This window comes from Urocampus carinirostris, chromosome 18, assembly GCF_059441175.1.
Source record: "Urocampus carinirostris isolate Australia breed hairy pipefish chromosome 18, RoL_Ucar_1.0, whole genome shotgun sequence".
NCBI lineage: Eukaryota > Metazoa > Chordata > Actinopteri > Syngnathiformes > Syngnathidae > Urocampus > Urocampus carinirostris.
The window spans coordinates 8,849,722-8,865,495 of NC_142366.1; the positions used below are offsets into that span (position 1 = coordinate 8,849,722).

The following is a 15,774-nucleotide window of genomic DNA, read 5'->3' on the forward strand; positions in this document are numbered from 1 at the left end:
GATAGAGGACGAACTTTTTTTTGGTACCACAAAAAGGCACTACATATTACACACACCCATTAATAAAGAAATGCAATGACCTAGCCTATGTGTTTATTAGGAAATTGTTTCCCAATGGTGGCCGTCAGCGTCCACTTTCTTGGGAGTCACGTGTTTTAGGCGAAACGGCATTCTGGCTAAGGGAGCGCGTGCTCGCGTCTGCAGGCTGCCATAGCAAACAGGCACCCATAGGGCGGGAGCGCGCACGCACCCTCTACGAATAGGAGGCAGAAAGCAGCGGCCGAAAGCAGGAAAACAAGGTAAATTAAAAACAAACCTTAAAAGCCTTTTGAATACAAGCGAAAACGATTTCATTCAAGTTGTTCTCCTATGTTACTTAATAACATTCAACAATGTGTTTGTTTTAAATGTTTCAACTCAACGAGGAAGTGGCGTGGAGCGACCCGGCTTTCTTTGATATTTTTACAATACTTTTTTATGTTTAATCAATCGGGTTTATTCTTTATTTATTTTATTCTTTAAATTTTGGATGAACTACCACCTCAATTTTGTATTCGTTCTTTTGCAGCCATGGCGCCCCCCAAACCCCGATCCTCACGGAGGCTGCGCGAGTGGATCGTCGAACAGGTACGCATGCGCGGGATCAAAACTTTATCAAAATTTCTCATCTCATCAGCCGTACCGCTTATCCTCATTAGGGTCGCGGGGAGGCTGGAGCCCATCCCAGCCATCTCCGGGCAGTGGGCTGGGGACACCCTGAACTGGTTGCCAGCCAATCGCAGGGCACACAGGGACAGACAATGCATTCGCTCATTCACACCTAGGGACAATTTGGACCGGCCAATTCACCTGAAATGCATGTTTTTGGAACGTGGGAGGAAACCGGAGTGCCCGGAGGAAACCCACGCAAGCACGGGGAGAACATACAAACTCCGCACAGGAAGTCTGGAGCTGGATTTGAACCCACGACAGGTTCCCATGACATGAACTGTGCCGAAAATTTATCCTTCCTCTCAAATGTTATTTTCCTGTCTGTCCTCAGATACATTTAGTGTCAACTACTCACCAACTAGAAAAGGCGTGTCAAATTCATCTTAGCTCGGGGGACAAGTGGGGGGGGGGGGGGAGAGAGAGAGAGAGAGAGAGAGAGAGAGCGCGCTTCTCTGGGTGTTGCTTATTCTTCTGCCTGCAGAGCCTGTTTTAATAATAATAATAATAATTTCCTTTGTATTGTCATTCTTTGTAACAATGCAGAACGAAATGTCGATACACCTGACCCTTAAGGTACTGGGGCTGTAACTGTGCTACATGTGACTGATCTATTAATTTGATTTTTAATATTATTATTTTAGTGTTTATTAAAGTAATTGAATTTACCTTGATTATCTTAATCTATTTTTGGATTCAATCTCATTTATTGTTGTTTGAATGGACTTTGATGATCCGATTGCTACAGTTACTCAGCACTTGAATAATCTTGTCTTAAAGTATGAAATGAAATGAAATGATCTGCATTTATATAGCGCTTTTCAAGTCAATGACTTCCCAAAGCGCTTTACAATGTGCTCCACATTTCCCAATAGCGGCCTTGCAGCCATGTAAGGCGCTAACCTGCTTATTGGGGGTATTAGGGGTTCAGTGTCTTACCCAAGGACACTTCGACATGTAACACGGACGAGGCGGGATTCGAACTGGGATCCCTTGATCCCAAGACGAGCGCTCTACCTCCTGAGCCACTGCCGCCCCAAGTAATTTTTTTACTTTTACTCTAGTAATTATTTGGATAACTACTTTTTACGTCTACTTAAGTCATATTATTCTGAAGTAACAGTACTTGAGTCAAATGTTCAACAACTCTACACACCTCCAGTCATTTTTGTATGTTGGCACTGGAGAGAGAGAGACGCTAGTGCGCATGAGCGACTCTTAGCAGAGATTGTATTCCTGCAGTGATGCCTTACTCTGTTAGAAAAATGGGTCTGGCGACAATTGTTGACAATGGAAATTATTGTCAACTATTTGTATTATCATTTTTTTGTCAAGAACGTTAACTAAACGTGACAGCCCTAGTTGTCAGGTAGCCCATAGGTGACAATTTTGCGCCGAAGAACTCTGTAAACATAATTTGAGGAGCTTCATTCAAACAAAAGCTTGTTTTTTTCCGCCACCTCGATCCTGATGAAAGGAGTGGGGGCGCTTTTTGCTGAGAAATAAGTGAAACATAGTCACTAAAAAGTGTATGAATGGCTAATGTACGCAGGTGAACAGCGGTAAATTTCCCGGTCTGACATGGGAGGATGAGGACAAGACCATGTTTCGAATTCCGTGGAAACATGCCGGGAAGCAGGACTTCCGCAAGGATCAGGATGGCGCCTTTTTCAAGGTCAGCTTATGAAACCGTGTTTTTCTTTGTGCCAAGCTCCGGTGTGGAATCATTCTTGCGTGACTCACCCAACTCCCACGTAAAAAAACCAAGATAAAAATGAGGAGGGCAGCTCTGGGAAATCCCGGCCAAACTTTTGCTGGTCAATTTGTATCCATCGAACACTAAAGTTGACAAAGTCACAATAAGCTTGCTATTGTATGCGATATAATAGCCTTCACATTCTGAATAATTTTTGAAAGAAAAAGAATAAAAAAAGAAGCTGGAAAATCTGAAAAAAATCAGAAAAAGTAAATACCAGTAAATAAAAACTGAAATAAAATACCCTTAAAAACAAAAACAAAAAAAATATTTCTGAAAATAAAATATTCAAAAAACTGAAAAGAAAAATTTTGAGAGAAAAAAAACGAAAAAACATTTTAAAAACGTAACAATAATATACCAAATATTGGGGGAAAACATTTCTGAAAAACTGAAGAAAAAAAAATCTATAAAAAGTAAATATAAAATTATTGGAACCTAAAAGACCGTATTCTCAAAAACTCAAAAAGCTTACTATGCAAAACCTGAAAAAAGAAAACATTATTCTGAAAAATTGCAAAAATATTATTTTGAAAAACTGGGAGAGGTAAAAACAAAAATACCTCTGAAAAATTAACAATAATTCCGAAAATTACGTATTCCAAAAACTGAAAAGAAATCTGAAAAACTGAAGAGAAAAAAAAAAACTAAAACAGTAAGATTCTAAAAAAACTGGAACACATTATTCCCAAAAACTCAAAAAAGCTTATTCTGAAAAACAAATGTTTTTTCCAATTTTTATTATTATTATTTATTTCTTAATCCAAACATTGAACGCTGGAAACTGGGGGGATATTACTTACAAAACAGTTTTTTTTTAAACTGAAAAAGAAAAGTACTTCAGAATAACAATAAAACACAAAATAACAATAATAATAGGACAAAAAAAAAACACATTTGAAAAAAAATATTCAGAAAATAAAATATTCTTAAAACAAAAAAAAATCTGAAAAACGGAACAAATATATACCAAATATTAAAAAAATCAGAGGAACCGAAAGAATAATCTGAAAAATAGTATTAGGAAAAACTGAAAAACAATTCAGATATCTGTGGGAAAAAAAGTATTCAGAAAAACTGAAAACAATTCAGAAAAAATGAGGAGAAAAATTGAAAAAAAGATTCCCCGAAACTGGTAAAAAAAAAACCTGTAAAATCATTCTTTTCCCTATTTCATATGCATGCAGCAGCCCTGTTTTGGTTTTTGATTTGTTTTTCAGGCGTGGGCAGAATCTAAAGGCAGGCGCGCGGACGGCAACCCGGCCATGTGGAAAACGCGTTTGCGTTGCGCTCTCAACAAAAGTTGCGAGTTTTGCGAAGTCCCAGAACGAGCCCAACTGGATATCTCCGAGCCTTACAAAGTCTACCGCCTGCTGGATCCGCAAGATCAAGGTCGGTCTGCCTTTGCTGATTTTGGAGTGCACCTGAAGGCAACACCGTGCCCGTCGTGTCTGTGAAGGGACGCCCGAGAAAAGGATGTCCAAGCGGAAAAGACACGACCATCGCCATGACGACGCCAAGCGCACAAAAACGGCCCCCGAGGACGACCTGGTGAAAACGGAGCCGGTGCGTGTCCTTGTAAGTGACCTTCAACATAATTCATAGCATTGCTGTAATCGTCTTTCTATGATTATTTGATTATATTCCTCAACGCCAGGCCGTGATTTTCTTTACTCAGAGCAGACGTAAAATATGCTTTCATTTTGAAGGCGTCTCGCCAAAAGCATGTGTTTCTGATTCTATCTTGGCAGAAAGATCTGAACAAATATTAGCAGACTTTGCTAAGTAAAAAGCGATTCTGCTAAGGGAGGACAAAAAAGCCCATGGCGGAGCTGGGCACAAGGTTTGTTTACTGCTCTTCATTTATTGTGCAGCATTACAATCAAAGTGTCATTCATTCAACGAGTTCTGTAATGTGTTTCTAGCATGAGTGCTAACTAGTATAAGGGGAATTTCCCATGTCTGTCTATCGGGGCGTCACTGTTGACAAACCACTGAACTGTGGCAACTGTAAACACCTGAAAACCCCAGCCAAGCACCCAGAACAATTTGATTGGGTGATCGTTAGGTGTGGGCGGATCTCTGCCGCATATTAGCTCACTCTCCTAAAAACATCGGTATCTTTATCGTTTGCAAGATTTTGTGACATTTTCGCGGAAGAACTCTGCTCGCACTTGGTTTTGAAGCCATTATTTAGGACGAAAATGATGCTTAACGTAATCCTCAACGATCTTAAGTAACTGCAGGAGACAGAATTTAAGTGGTATATTTGTCAATATGGGACACAGACCCTTATTATTATTTCATAGATTCTAATTAAATCGCCAAACATAACACGGTGAAATAAAATACGCTAAAGAATTTAGTTTTGTCTGAAGAGCGGGTTTAGAATTTTCGGGATAGGGTTGAAACTAACACTAAACGGAACCCCCGGTTTATCCTTTTTTTGTGCTACACGCTTGCAGCCTGCATAATCGAAGGTGCTTGTGCATATTTTATACCACGTCATGCAATTAAAAGGCCATGTGAGATTTTCTGTTAAATATTATAGTGACAATGCACTCCATGGGAGTTTTCATGAGAATGATCATTTTATTCATGATTGTTTGATCAGTTGTTTGAATAGTAGCAGTTTAATATACAAAAATATGGCATTTTTTCATTATGTAAAACCTGTAATATTGTAAACGATGACTTAACATCCATAAAGATCATTATGTGTTTTCATTTTCTTTCTCACAGCTTGTACGTCACTACATAGTGCATGCAGGAGTCTTCAAATCTTGAAAAAGTCTTACATTTGATAACCACAAATTAAAGATAATAACTGTATAATAAGTAAACTAACAAAATTATGGAACCTTTTGTCGTTAATTCCTTTATACTTTCTCCGATTTTATCTATCTCTGACTGATAAATGCCAAGTGCCAGTCAGAAAATTCAGACACGGCAGTTCGGGCTATGTCATCGCCAGCGGGGTCCGGTCCCATCACGTCCCTCAGTGGAGCATCCTATTCTGCAACGTTCCCCAGGCAGGGCCAAGGCCCCGTACTCGGTCTCATCGACAGTGGCGGCACACGAGTTGCCTCGGGGCCCGGGTGGGCCCGTACCCGTCAACTGCGCGGTCTTGCTCACAGCCGCCTCAGTTCCACCCTTAGTCTAGGCCTGCCTGGGGCCAGGACAGGGGCCAGTTCCCCCTCATAGCTAGGGTGGTCCGGCCGCCCTTGGTATTAAAACTTCAGCCGCTGGGTACGCAATACTATCCCCGTTGCTTCGGCGCAGGGCAGGGCTTTAAAGTAGAGTCGAAACTGACTCTGGCGCCCACGTCCTGCGTCTATAAGCCTGATTAGGTGCAACATTGGTCTTAAATTACACATAAATGTGGTCTTGAAAAGGTCCTCAAAAGTCTTTAATTTGAATGGAAAAATCCTGGGGGAAGCCTGTGCATGTGATGGAAACAGTTCTTTAAATAAAACACTGAAGCATCAGATTGAAAGCATGACCATCATTCAGCTGAGGATACTACAGTCCTGACCCAAAGCCAAAAAAAATGTTTTTTCTTTTTTGCATCTTCTTGCTATCGTCTGTTTTGTGTCAGGACACCCAAGTAGATGTTGAGGCACAGAATCAAAATTGGGCGGAAGCGCATCCAGTTCAGGTGGACAGCGCAGAGCTCCAAGCAGGTGACTTTCTTATTGATCCATCCATTATCTGCACCGCTTATCCTCAGTAGGGTTGCGGGGGTACTGGAGCCCATCCCAGCTATCTTCGGGCAGTGGGCAGGGGACACCCTGAACTGATTGCTAGCCAGTCGCAGGGCACACAGACGGGCAACTCACTCGCCCATTGACACCTTGGGACAATTTGGACCGGCCAATTAACCTGACATGCATGTTTTTGGAATATGGGGGAAACCCACGTAAGCACGGGGAGAACATGCAAATTTAACTCTCAAATGTCTTATTTTTTTCCATGTCATATCTGCGTGATAGAGCTAATAACTGTATAATAAGTAAACTAACATAAGTATAGAACGTTGAGTCATAAAATTATTAAAATTAAAATTAATTAAAATTAATTCTCGATTTCTAACCGATAAACGCAATGTGTCCAGGGTCGGTCATGAATCGGCACCCGCCTCACGCATCTGTATTCCAGAATAGGTGCGAGATTGGTCTTAAATATATTTGGATATGGGCTTTAAAAAGGTCTTTAAAAGTCTCAAATTTGAATGGAAAAATCCTGGCGGAACCTTTGTTTTGTTCAACTGTCCAACGCGCTCTTTAAATGTTCATGCGTCAACGATCTACCGCAGGGGTCAGCAACCTTTTCGGTGTGGAGTGCCACTTTTGAATTTCCTTGTAAATCAGTGTGCCACACCAAGATTAATGACTCGCACAACATTTTTTTAATATCCAACAGAGCTGTCATTTTACACCAGTCCAAATACACTACATGGATAGACATTTTAATCATATAACTCGGTGTTTTTCAACCCTTTTTGAACAAAGGTACACTTTTATTTATAAAAGAGTTCTGTGGTACACCGTCCGTCGAAAATGTTTGAAAATGACATTATGTCAAATGTTTCACTGTACTACCTCATAAGCAGATAATTAGTTTATGAAAAGAAGAAAATAATACTAAATAAAAAAAAGAATGATGTGCTCTATGTTTTTATTTTTTACAGGGCAATCTTAAACCGCTTTGTTAAACAAATTAAGTTATTAAATGTACTGTGCTACATCGAGAGCAGATAATTAGTACATAAAAAGTATATAAAAATCTACTGCCACCTACTGATATGGATGACTATTACAGTTCCTCTTCTGAAGAGTGCAAAAATACTGAATAATGGCCTAAATTTTTGGAAAGATAAAATTCCAGCGGCACACTGGTATGACTGACCTATTTATCTTCCACTATTCTTGTTTATCAATTAACTAAAATATGAATGTGAACAACATGTGGAAAGGCCTGTAGCCATTTTGACTTCAACCTTTTACCATCAGAATTAACCAGAGTCAACCATTCTTCATCAACTATAAACTACGATCAAAATACAAGTAATATGGTCAGCTACTATACCATTCATCAATGATATCTTGTTGCAGAAAATATCAAAACTTGAAATAACAGCAGCAATGCAGAAGGCATGCGCGCGCACGGACACCCACACACGTGCCCGCACACACACGCTTCCTAAAAATATTCGCCATTAGTAAATGGTTTTCCATGCTTTGCTATTCAGTGAGCAATTTATTAGATAGCTTCAGCGGTGGTGTTCTTGGCAGCGACAAAGGTTTTTAGGGTCTGTGTTTGTTTGCCGTGTCTGGACACAGCGCGTTTTAATGTCTCCGCCTTGAATTCATGTTCATGTTTCGTCTCGTAATGAGGTTTAACACTTGATGCGCGAGGTACAACGCTCTCGGGGCATAATATTTTTTGCACAAAGCCCCAGCCATCTGTCCACGCTGGCTGGAGAGAGCGCGATCTTTTCGTTCGAGGAGTCGTCACGATTCGTTCATTTATCGCGCGCGCGTGTTTTGTTGGCTGGGTCTCTCTCTCTCTCTGCGAGGCGCCGGGCAAACTCATACTGAAAAACCCACGTAAAGCCTAACGTAAATCCTCTACATAACATGGCGTGCAACTGAACATGTCTTAATTTCAAGTAAATGCGCTTAAAAAAATCATTATTATTTGGCCGTGCGCTCGCGTGCCACTGGTTAACCCCTCGCGTACCACTGCTGGCACACGTGCCATAGGTTGCCGACCCCTGATCTACCGTCATGACACACAAAGTCTGCAGACTTTGCAAGACTAGCTAAAAATCTTTTGGTACGAGTACTTGATGTTGCCATTATTTCTGTATGTTTATGTTACTGCTTGAGACAGAGTCGCTATTGCGCATAAGTGATTCTCAGCAGTGATTATATTAATCATGTAAGATGCCTCACTCTGTTGGAAAAACGTGGCTCGCGAAATAGTCGACAAATGAATTCAGTGTCGACTATTTCTACAGTCTTGTTTTTGGCAAAAATGTCGACTAGCCATTTCAGCCCTAGTTTACTATACTTATTAACAGGGTCAGTTAGGGTTACTTTAACTGGATTACTTTCAATTACTTTTGGATTACTCCAATACCAAATATGCCAATAAAAGACAAAAGAAACTAAATATGAATAAAATTACTTAATTTTGTGCAGGCTTGGGGAGTAACGGAATACAAAAATGATGTTGGCAAGCTGTTTGGATTTATTTTCATTTTGTTTTTGTCGCATTTTATGTTAGTTTTGCCGGAGATCAAAGAGATCAAAGCCAGGAGAGAATGCTGACCACGTGTTGTGAGTCATCATTTTATTCATATTTAGTTTCTTTTGTCTTTTATTTGCATATTTGGTATTGGAGTACTCCAAAAGTAATTGAAAGTAATCCAGTTAAAATAACCCTACCCAACGCTGCTTATTAAGTGAAAAGTGAGTAAAATGGAGACAAGTTGTGGCTCTTTTTTGGATTGACGACTTTGACACTTTTAGGAACACTATGTGATGATTCAGCCTCCTTTGTGACACTTGCCGATATCTGCGTGGACATTTGTATCCAAGAGGACCTGCTACCTTCACTGCCTCAGGAAGGTAATCGCTGCACGCCTGAGCTAAATCAACTTGAAATATCCAGAAAACATTCCAAAAAAATCACCCAACAAAAGTACTCTAAATGGAAATATATATTCCAAGAACCAGAGATAAAGACATTCTGAAACACGAGTAAAAAAACTCAAAATAACTTGTCATAAAACTTAAAATAAAATATAAAAAAAACAAAAACTAATGTTTATACAAAAACAAACAACAATGATAAAAAGTAAAAAAATGAGAGACACCAGAAGCTGAAAAAACAGAAAAAAAATTACCTTTCGGTCGAAGAGCTAACCACGTTGCTGGTGCTTTTCCTGGCTCACCGCGGTTGGCACCCTATTTTCTTCCGAATAAATCGGTCAGGGCATATTCAAATGGCTTTCAAATACTCCGGTAAGGCCCCTGTGGGGACTGAGGTGAAAATTCACCGCATCACCCTCACCAGCCGCAATGTCAAGTCTCTTGAGAAAGTGTGCCGACTTGATCCGTGGCGCCAAAAAAAAGAACCTGAAAGTGGAGGGACCGGTCTGTATGCCAACCAAGGGTGCATCACCACCAGAAAGATCCCCTGCGGCAAAGGCTCCAAAACTTGGGATCGCTTTCAGATGCGGATCCATCAACGCCTCATCGATTTTCACAGTCCATCCCAAATTGTCAAGCAGATCACATCCATCAGCATTGAGCCCAGTGTCCAGGTTGAAGTAACTATTGCTGATGCATAAATATGCACTTGATGCAATAAAGAATAGAGGGAAAACTGGGAAATAATATTGATATATTTTTTTGAATAATTGAAAAACCCTAAAATAACAATCTGTAAGGACAGAACACATTTATGAAAAACAAAATAAACTGAAAATACCTTAAAAAATCTGGAAAAAAAATATTTAAAAAAATAAAAAACACAAAAATCTAGAAATATTTGTGGAATACAAAATACAATCAAAAAGCTTGAAAAAGGTGATATGTTGTAAGCAAAAAAATGAACCCCCCCCCAAAAAAATGTGATTTTTTTTTTTTGTTTTCGTTTTTTTGACATGACAGTGACAACGTGCCAGGTACATTCTTTATTTTGGTTACACTTTCCATTTCTTCCTTTATTTGAGCATGTCTAAGAAATGCACGTACTTGTACGTGCAACATAAGATTGACAGAGGCTCCAATTATGACCTAACAAGTCATCGATTAAATTGAAGAGCCAGTTTCATAATTTTAAATCCCGCTTGCATTTTTGGAGCACAACAAATGTTTTAAGTTTTTGGATAGTTTTATCAGGAAAATGGATGAATAACCCTTTATTTAGTTCAATTTTAAGGGCATCGTGTTCACCGTTTTTGATAATTTAACACTCTCAGGTTGAAGGATTTTTCTTTACTAATTATCTACAGAGGAAATTTGAATAGAACACAAAAAAACAAGGATAAGAAAATAAAACAACATATTGCTCTGATCGGCCTTCTGGGGGGGTTGTATGGAATGTCCCACTGTTTCTACTGATGTGAGATACCACCAAACCCCAAATTCAAGCCTAGTGCCCCATCGGACAATTCACTCACTTTGAAGAATTGTATGAGAGCTACTATTGGATTCAATGCACATGTTTGGCATTGTTTCATCATTATTTTTTTTGGGACATTGCAAAACAATGCTTACCTGATGTTGAATGTCCTACAAATGGCTGTAGAGAAATTGTAGCATTAATCTTGAGATCTGCGTATAGAGTAATGCAGATCATTTCCAATGACAGCAGTTCTTTAAAATTCCTACATTCCATTCAGAGGAGAGCTTGCGCGTGGCGATCCGCTACCTGGGCCAGCAGGTTCTGATCCGGCACATCGGCGGACCCGACGTCCGGCTGCTGTACGACGGGCCCTCCGGGGCCACGACCGACCCACCGCCTCCACCGCCGGACCTCTGCTTCCCTCGAGTCCACCTGCCCGAACCGCCGACCGGGCTATCCGCCTGCCAGCAGGAGGCGCTCCTCTCGCTGCTACCCTTCATGGAGAAAGGCGTGGCGCTCACCGCCACCCCAAAGGGCGTTTACGCCCGACGCTTTTGCCGCGGACGCATCTTCTGGACCGGGCCCCATGCGGACTCCCAAGGGCCACAACCTACCCTGCACAAGCTAGAGAGGAATTCGGCCCCCGCCCTGCTCTTCAGCAAGGACGTCTTCAGGCAACGTGAGTGGACACAACAAAATCAAGTCGCCTTTCCTTTTGCACGACTACCTTTGTTGTTCCCCATGTTTTGTTCCTATCTCAAAAGCAAAACATGCATTTCATGCACTAGTAGCTCCAGGCTAACACAGCACTCAAACACTAGCTCTCAAAGATCTTCTCAAACGTTTCTTTTTCTGTGTCTCTTTCTCTCCTCGCTCTTCTGCCGCCCTCATTTTTTCTCTCATATTCTTTCTCACTACCTCTCTTGCTATCTGTCCATCCCCATTTCTCTTTCTGTCTCTGTCTATTTCTCTCTCTCAGTAACTCTCTTACTATCTCTTAGTCTCCCCCACCCCTCTGTTATCTGGCTCTCTATCCCTCTGTCTTTTTCTTGTCTTTTTTTTATCTCACTACCTCTTTCACCATCTCTCAGCCTTTTTCCCTCCCTGTTTCACTCGCTCTCTTTCAACCTATTCTCTAACTCTGTTTTGCTCTCTAGTTTTGTCTGTTTTTTCACTCCATCCATCACTCTCTATCGTTGTATCTTTTTGTCTCTCTCATCTCTCTCCCGTCTCTCCAAGTTGCCATTCTGATGTGATTATTTGCTTTTGTAGTTGTTTTCCCCATTCTACTTGCTGCTTTTTGGAACCTTTTCATTATTGATTCCATTTTTAGTGCTAAGCTTGTTATCAACTTAGGTAAAAATGCAAACATTACCAACCCTTATTTTTACATTTTTTTTGCATCTCTGTTAAAAAAAAAAAATTCTAATTGCAATTTGCAAATTCTTTATCCAGTACATCTGGGGTGGCGAACAATTTTAAAACAAACAACGGATATTTTTAACTGTGAGAGTCAAAGAGCCACACCACTGACCTGCCATGACAGAAAGACACACACGAATAAAAACATATTTCCCATAACACACTCCTCTCCTTACAATACAAATATTGTTCTTGTGTTGATTTCAGGGCAAGTGTCCACCCTCAATACACACAAGAAAAACTAAACATGAAACACGGCAAAGAACCGCAGTATATAGAAAATATGATGAGGCAAAGAGCCGCATTCTTATTGGCCAAGAGCCGCATGCGGCTCTAGAGCCACGTGTTCGCCACCCCTGCACTACATTTTCAAAGTTTTACACTGACCTGTGCTAATCAAGGCTGTGCACCATTAAAATATTGGCACGTCAAATGGTTAGTCAGATTTTTAATGATATTATTCCTACTGCCTGCATTCCTACTGAGCTGGCCTTGTGGGTAGGGTGCCCGCCCGCCCCATGACTCGGAGGTTGCTGGTTCGAGCCTAGGCCGGGTCATACCAAAGTCTTACAACATTGGTACCCATTGCCTTCCTTCTTGGGGGTTAGGGGTTGGAATTGGGGGGTTTAGTCACCTTCTGACTCCCAGTGAGATGTTGCAACACGTCAGTTAGGTTGAGTGAGGGGGCTGGAAATCCCCCTTCCCTGTATCAAAGAGTCAAAAATGTAAGTGTGTTCTTGACTTTAGCCACCTCCCACTAGGGGGATATGGATCCGGTGTATACATATATATATATATATATATATATATCTCATTAGCTACACCGCTTATCCTCAGTAGGTCCCGCGGGGGTGCTGGAGCCCATCCCAGCAATTATCGGGCAGTGGGCAGGGGACACCCTGAACTGGTTGCCAGCCAATCGCAGGGCACACGGGGACAGACAACTCACTCGCTCATTCATACCTAGGGACAATTTGGACCGGCCAATTCACCTGAAATGCATGTTTTTGGAATGTGGGAGGAAACCGGAGTGCCCGGAGGAAACCCACGCAAGTATGGGGAGAACATACAAACTCCGCACAGGAAGTCTGGAGCTGGATTTGAACCTACGCAGGAGGTTCCCAAGACATGAACGGCTGTAGCTCAGGAGGTAGAGCGATCGTTTTAGGATTCAGGGATCCCAGTTCGAATCCCGGCTTGTCCGTGTTACATGCTGAAGTGTCCCTGGGTAAGACACTGAAACCCCAATACCCCCAATAAGCAGGTTAGAGCCTTACATGGCTGCACAAATCACGGCCGCTATTGGGAAATGTGAAGCACAATGTAAAGCGCTTTGGGAAGTCATTGACTTGAAAAGCGCTATATAAATGCAGATCATTTCATGAACTGTAACGCACATGCGCTAACCACTTCGCCGCCGTGCTGCCCATATATATATATATATATATATATATATATATATATATATATATATATATATATATACACACACACATATTTATAGGCGTACTTGTGTCGTCATTTTCTAGTGGATGATAATCACAAGCTTATGTGCATTTTTTAGTGCTGCCATTTTAAGAGACGTTTGTGCTGACTTTGTGTTTTTACAGAACTGGACGAGTACCGCATAAACGGCGGCGAGCCACCGAAGTGCAGCTTCACGCTCTGTTTCGGCGAGGAACTCAGCAGCGCCGAAGACCCGGACACAAAACTCATCGTCATCCAGGTAAGAGCTCACCTGTCGGGCGGGGCGTCTCACCAATCGGTGTCGGTTCTGTTGGTTTTGCCGGTCAGGTGTGGCTGCCATTGGCTGAGCAGCAGGTGCGTAGCGTGGGACCGGCGTCGGACCCGTTCGGCCTACGGCAGTGCCCACTAGACGAGATTACGCTCAACTTGGTGGCTGTGCCCTCAGGGACGCCAGCCTGAGACATCACACTTCTGGGATCGGCTGGCCGCCCAGACTTAAAATCTCGACTGAAAAGTCATCTGCACTACAAACATCGTCTGAACGCTGCACTTTGTGTCCATTTCCGTCCAAAGTCCACACAGCTTTTCAGCCATTTTGTTAGCTGGAGTGGCAACAAAAGTCTGCATGCCCTTTTATCACTAGTGATGGGAGGCAAAGGTCTGTTTTATTTCAAACAGATTTCTTGACCTACAATTATTTAAAAATGGCGTGTTTTTACAATAGTTCGTGTATTTATGCTAAAAGATGGCCAAATTGGGAACAAAAAAACAGAGTGAATGTTAAATTGCACAATGTTACCAAGTGTTTACCTGTCCTGCACTAAACCTCCTCATACATTTTCTCATTTTATGATGCTGTTTGTATTCATATTTAATTACTGTAATTTGCTTTTTTTGTTTGTTTGTTTTTCTGATGTGGATGTAAAGGGCTCGGTTGCAGCTGAATCATGGCCAGAAATTTCTGCCTGTGAAGCAGACGCTGTTGGACGCTTTGAGATCGTTATACAGACGAGATACAGCAGTGCTTTACACGCGGTCGGAAATTCACACGCGATTGGCCGCGCGAAAAAGTTTTGCGCTGCTCAAAACTTTAGACCACGTGTTAACCGCAGGCGGCACACGAGGTAATGACGCGGAACGACGTGCTCCGGCCGCGGCCAGGGCGTGGTTACACGTGGGTAGGACGCGAAATTTCAGCGAGTAATCGTGGGTGGAGCACAGTCATAGCATGTTCTGCGCCTGTATCGCGGTGTTATTACGTGAAATTAGCGTGTTACGCGTGTGATGGTCAAACGCCTTTCTCCGCGTATATACAGCACGATTTGCCGAGCGCACGTCAGTTGTGCTCGAGACGTCAAGGGGTGAACATGGATCCCCGTCACTGTAGTGACCTCGTCTTAATCCATTTTTATTTCTTGACATTTCTTTTCATTTCATAACAAAATAAAATAAAAATGAAAAACTATTACAATAATAACATATTGGCTTCTTCGGTGCCATAGCTTGAAATCTTGATCTTTACGGGACTGTGTCTTGAGCGGTTATGATTTCTACAGCCCGGTGTTATGCCGAGAAATGCATCCCTGCCGAGATTTGCATCCCCTCGCTACTACAACCACTTTTACCTCGTTTTATCTCACTTTTAGGGAATGTAATGGCGAACATATAACCAAATCCACTTCGTCTTGCATTTGTTGGGAATGTAATACAACATAAACCATTCCGTCTTTGTTTTTGTTGTGAACGTCATCGAACGGTAATGCACACCGTATATAAATCACTTTTGAGAACTGTTATGCACTCTACCGTAAAGCTTATTATGCAGAAATAAGCTTTATGGTAGAGTGCATAACAGTTTCAATACGCGATTTGAATAGAAAAATGCAAAATACCTGCTCAAAAGTGATTTGTATACGGCGTGCATTACCGTTCGATTACATTCCCAACAAATGCAAGACGAAGTGGTTTTGGTTATATGTTCGCCATTACATTCCCTAAAAGTGAGATAAAACAAGGTAAAAGTGGTTGTAGTAGCGAGGGGATGCAAATCTCGGCAAGGATGCATTTCTCGGCATAACGCCGGCTCGGCAGCTTTTATACCCGTGGTCCACACAAGAAAATGACGCGGAAATGATGCGATGAGGAAGCGGAACAGTCGCCGGCGTCTGTTTTGCGGGCATACCACCGATGAACAGCGGGTTGGCCAATTTTGCGCATTTTCCATCGCGGGCAAAAAAAAAAAAAAAAAAAACGCAAAATTTTACCCGCGATATAGACGCAAA

General features: G+C 41.7%; 1 protein-coding gene and 1 pseudogene across 2 annotated transcripts; both read left to right on the forward strand.

Annotated features, from left to right (window-relative positions):
* Positions 1-15,100, forward strand: irf9 (interferon regulatory factor 9). 2 transcript variants are annotated; one of them, XM_088322772.1, is made up of 10 exons: positions 5-299; positions 569-627; positions 2,261-2,383; positions 3,685-3,856; positions 3,924-4,042; positions 6,063-6,147; positions 9,001-9,099; positions 10,881-11,282; positions 13,636-13,751; positions 13,820-15,099. In XM_088322772.1, exons 2-10 carry the CDS (start codon positions 571-573, stop codon positions 13,949-13,951), a joined length of 1,305 nt encoding a protein of 434 aa, XP_088178898.1. In that variant the 5' UTR covers positions 5-299; positions 569-570; the 3' UTR covers positions 13,952-15,099. The 2 variants fall into 2 exon arrangements, with proteins under 2 accessions (XP_088178897.1, XP_088178898.1); XM_088322771.1 differs by having other exon boundaries at positions 1-299; positions 13,636-15,100.
* On the forward strand, positions 9,477-9,950 carry LOC148348280 (small ribosomal subunit protein uS10 pseudogene; annotated as a pseudogene).
* Positions 15,101-15,774: the final 674 nt, after the last annotated feature.

Bases quoted from the DNA above. Each gene is read 5' to 3' on its own strand.
- irf9 (XM_088322771.1), top strand. From the start codon at position 571: ATGGCGCCCCCCAAACCCCGATCCTCACGGAGGCTGCGCGAGTGGATC. The intron at 6,148-9,000 runs GTGACTTTCTTA...TGACACTTTTAG, and splicing joins CAGCGCAGAGCTCCAAGCAG to GAACACTATGTGATGATTCA. The intron at 11,283-13,635 runs GTGAGTGGACAC...GTGTTTTTACAG, and splicing joins CAAGGACGTCTTCAGGCAAC to AACTGGACGAGTACCGCATA.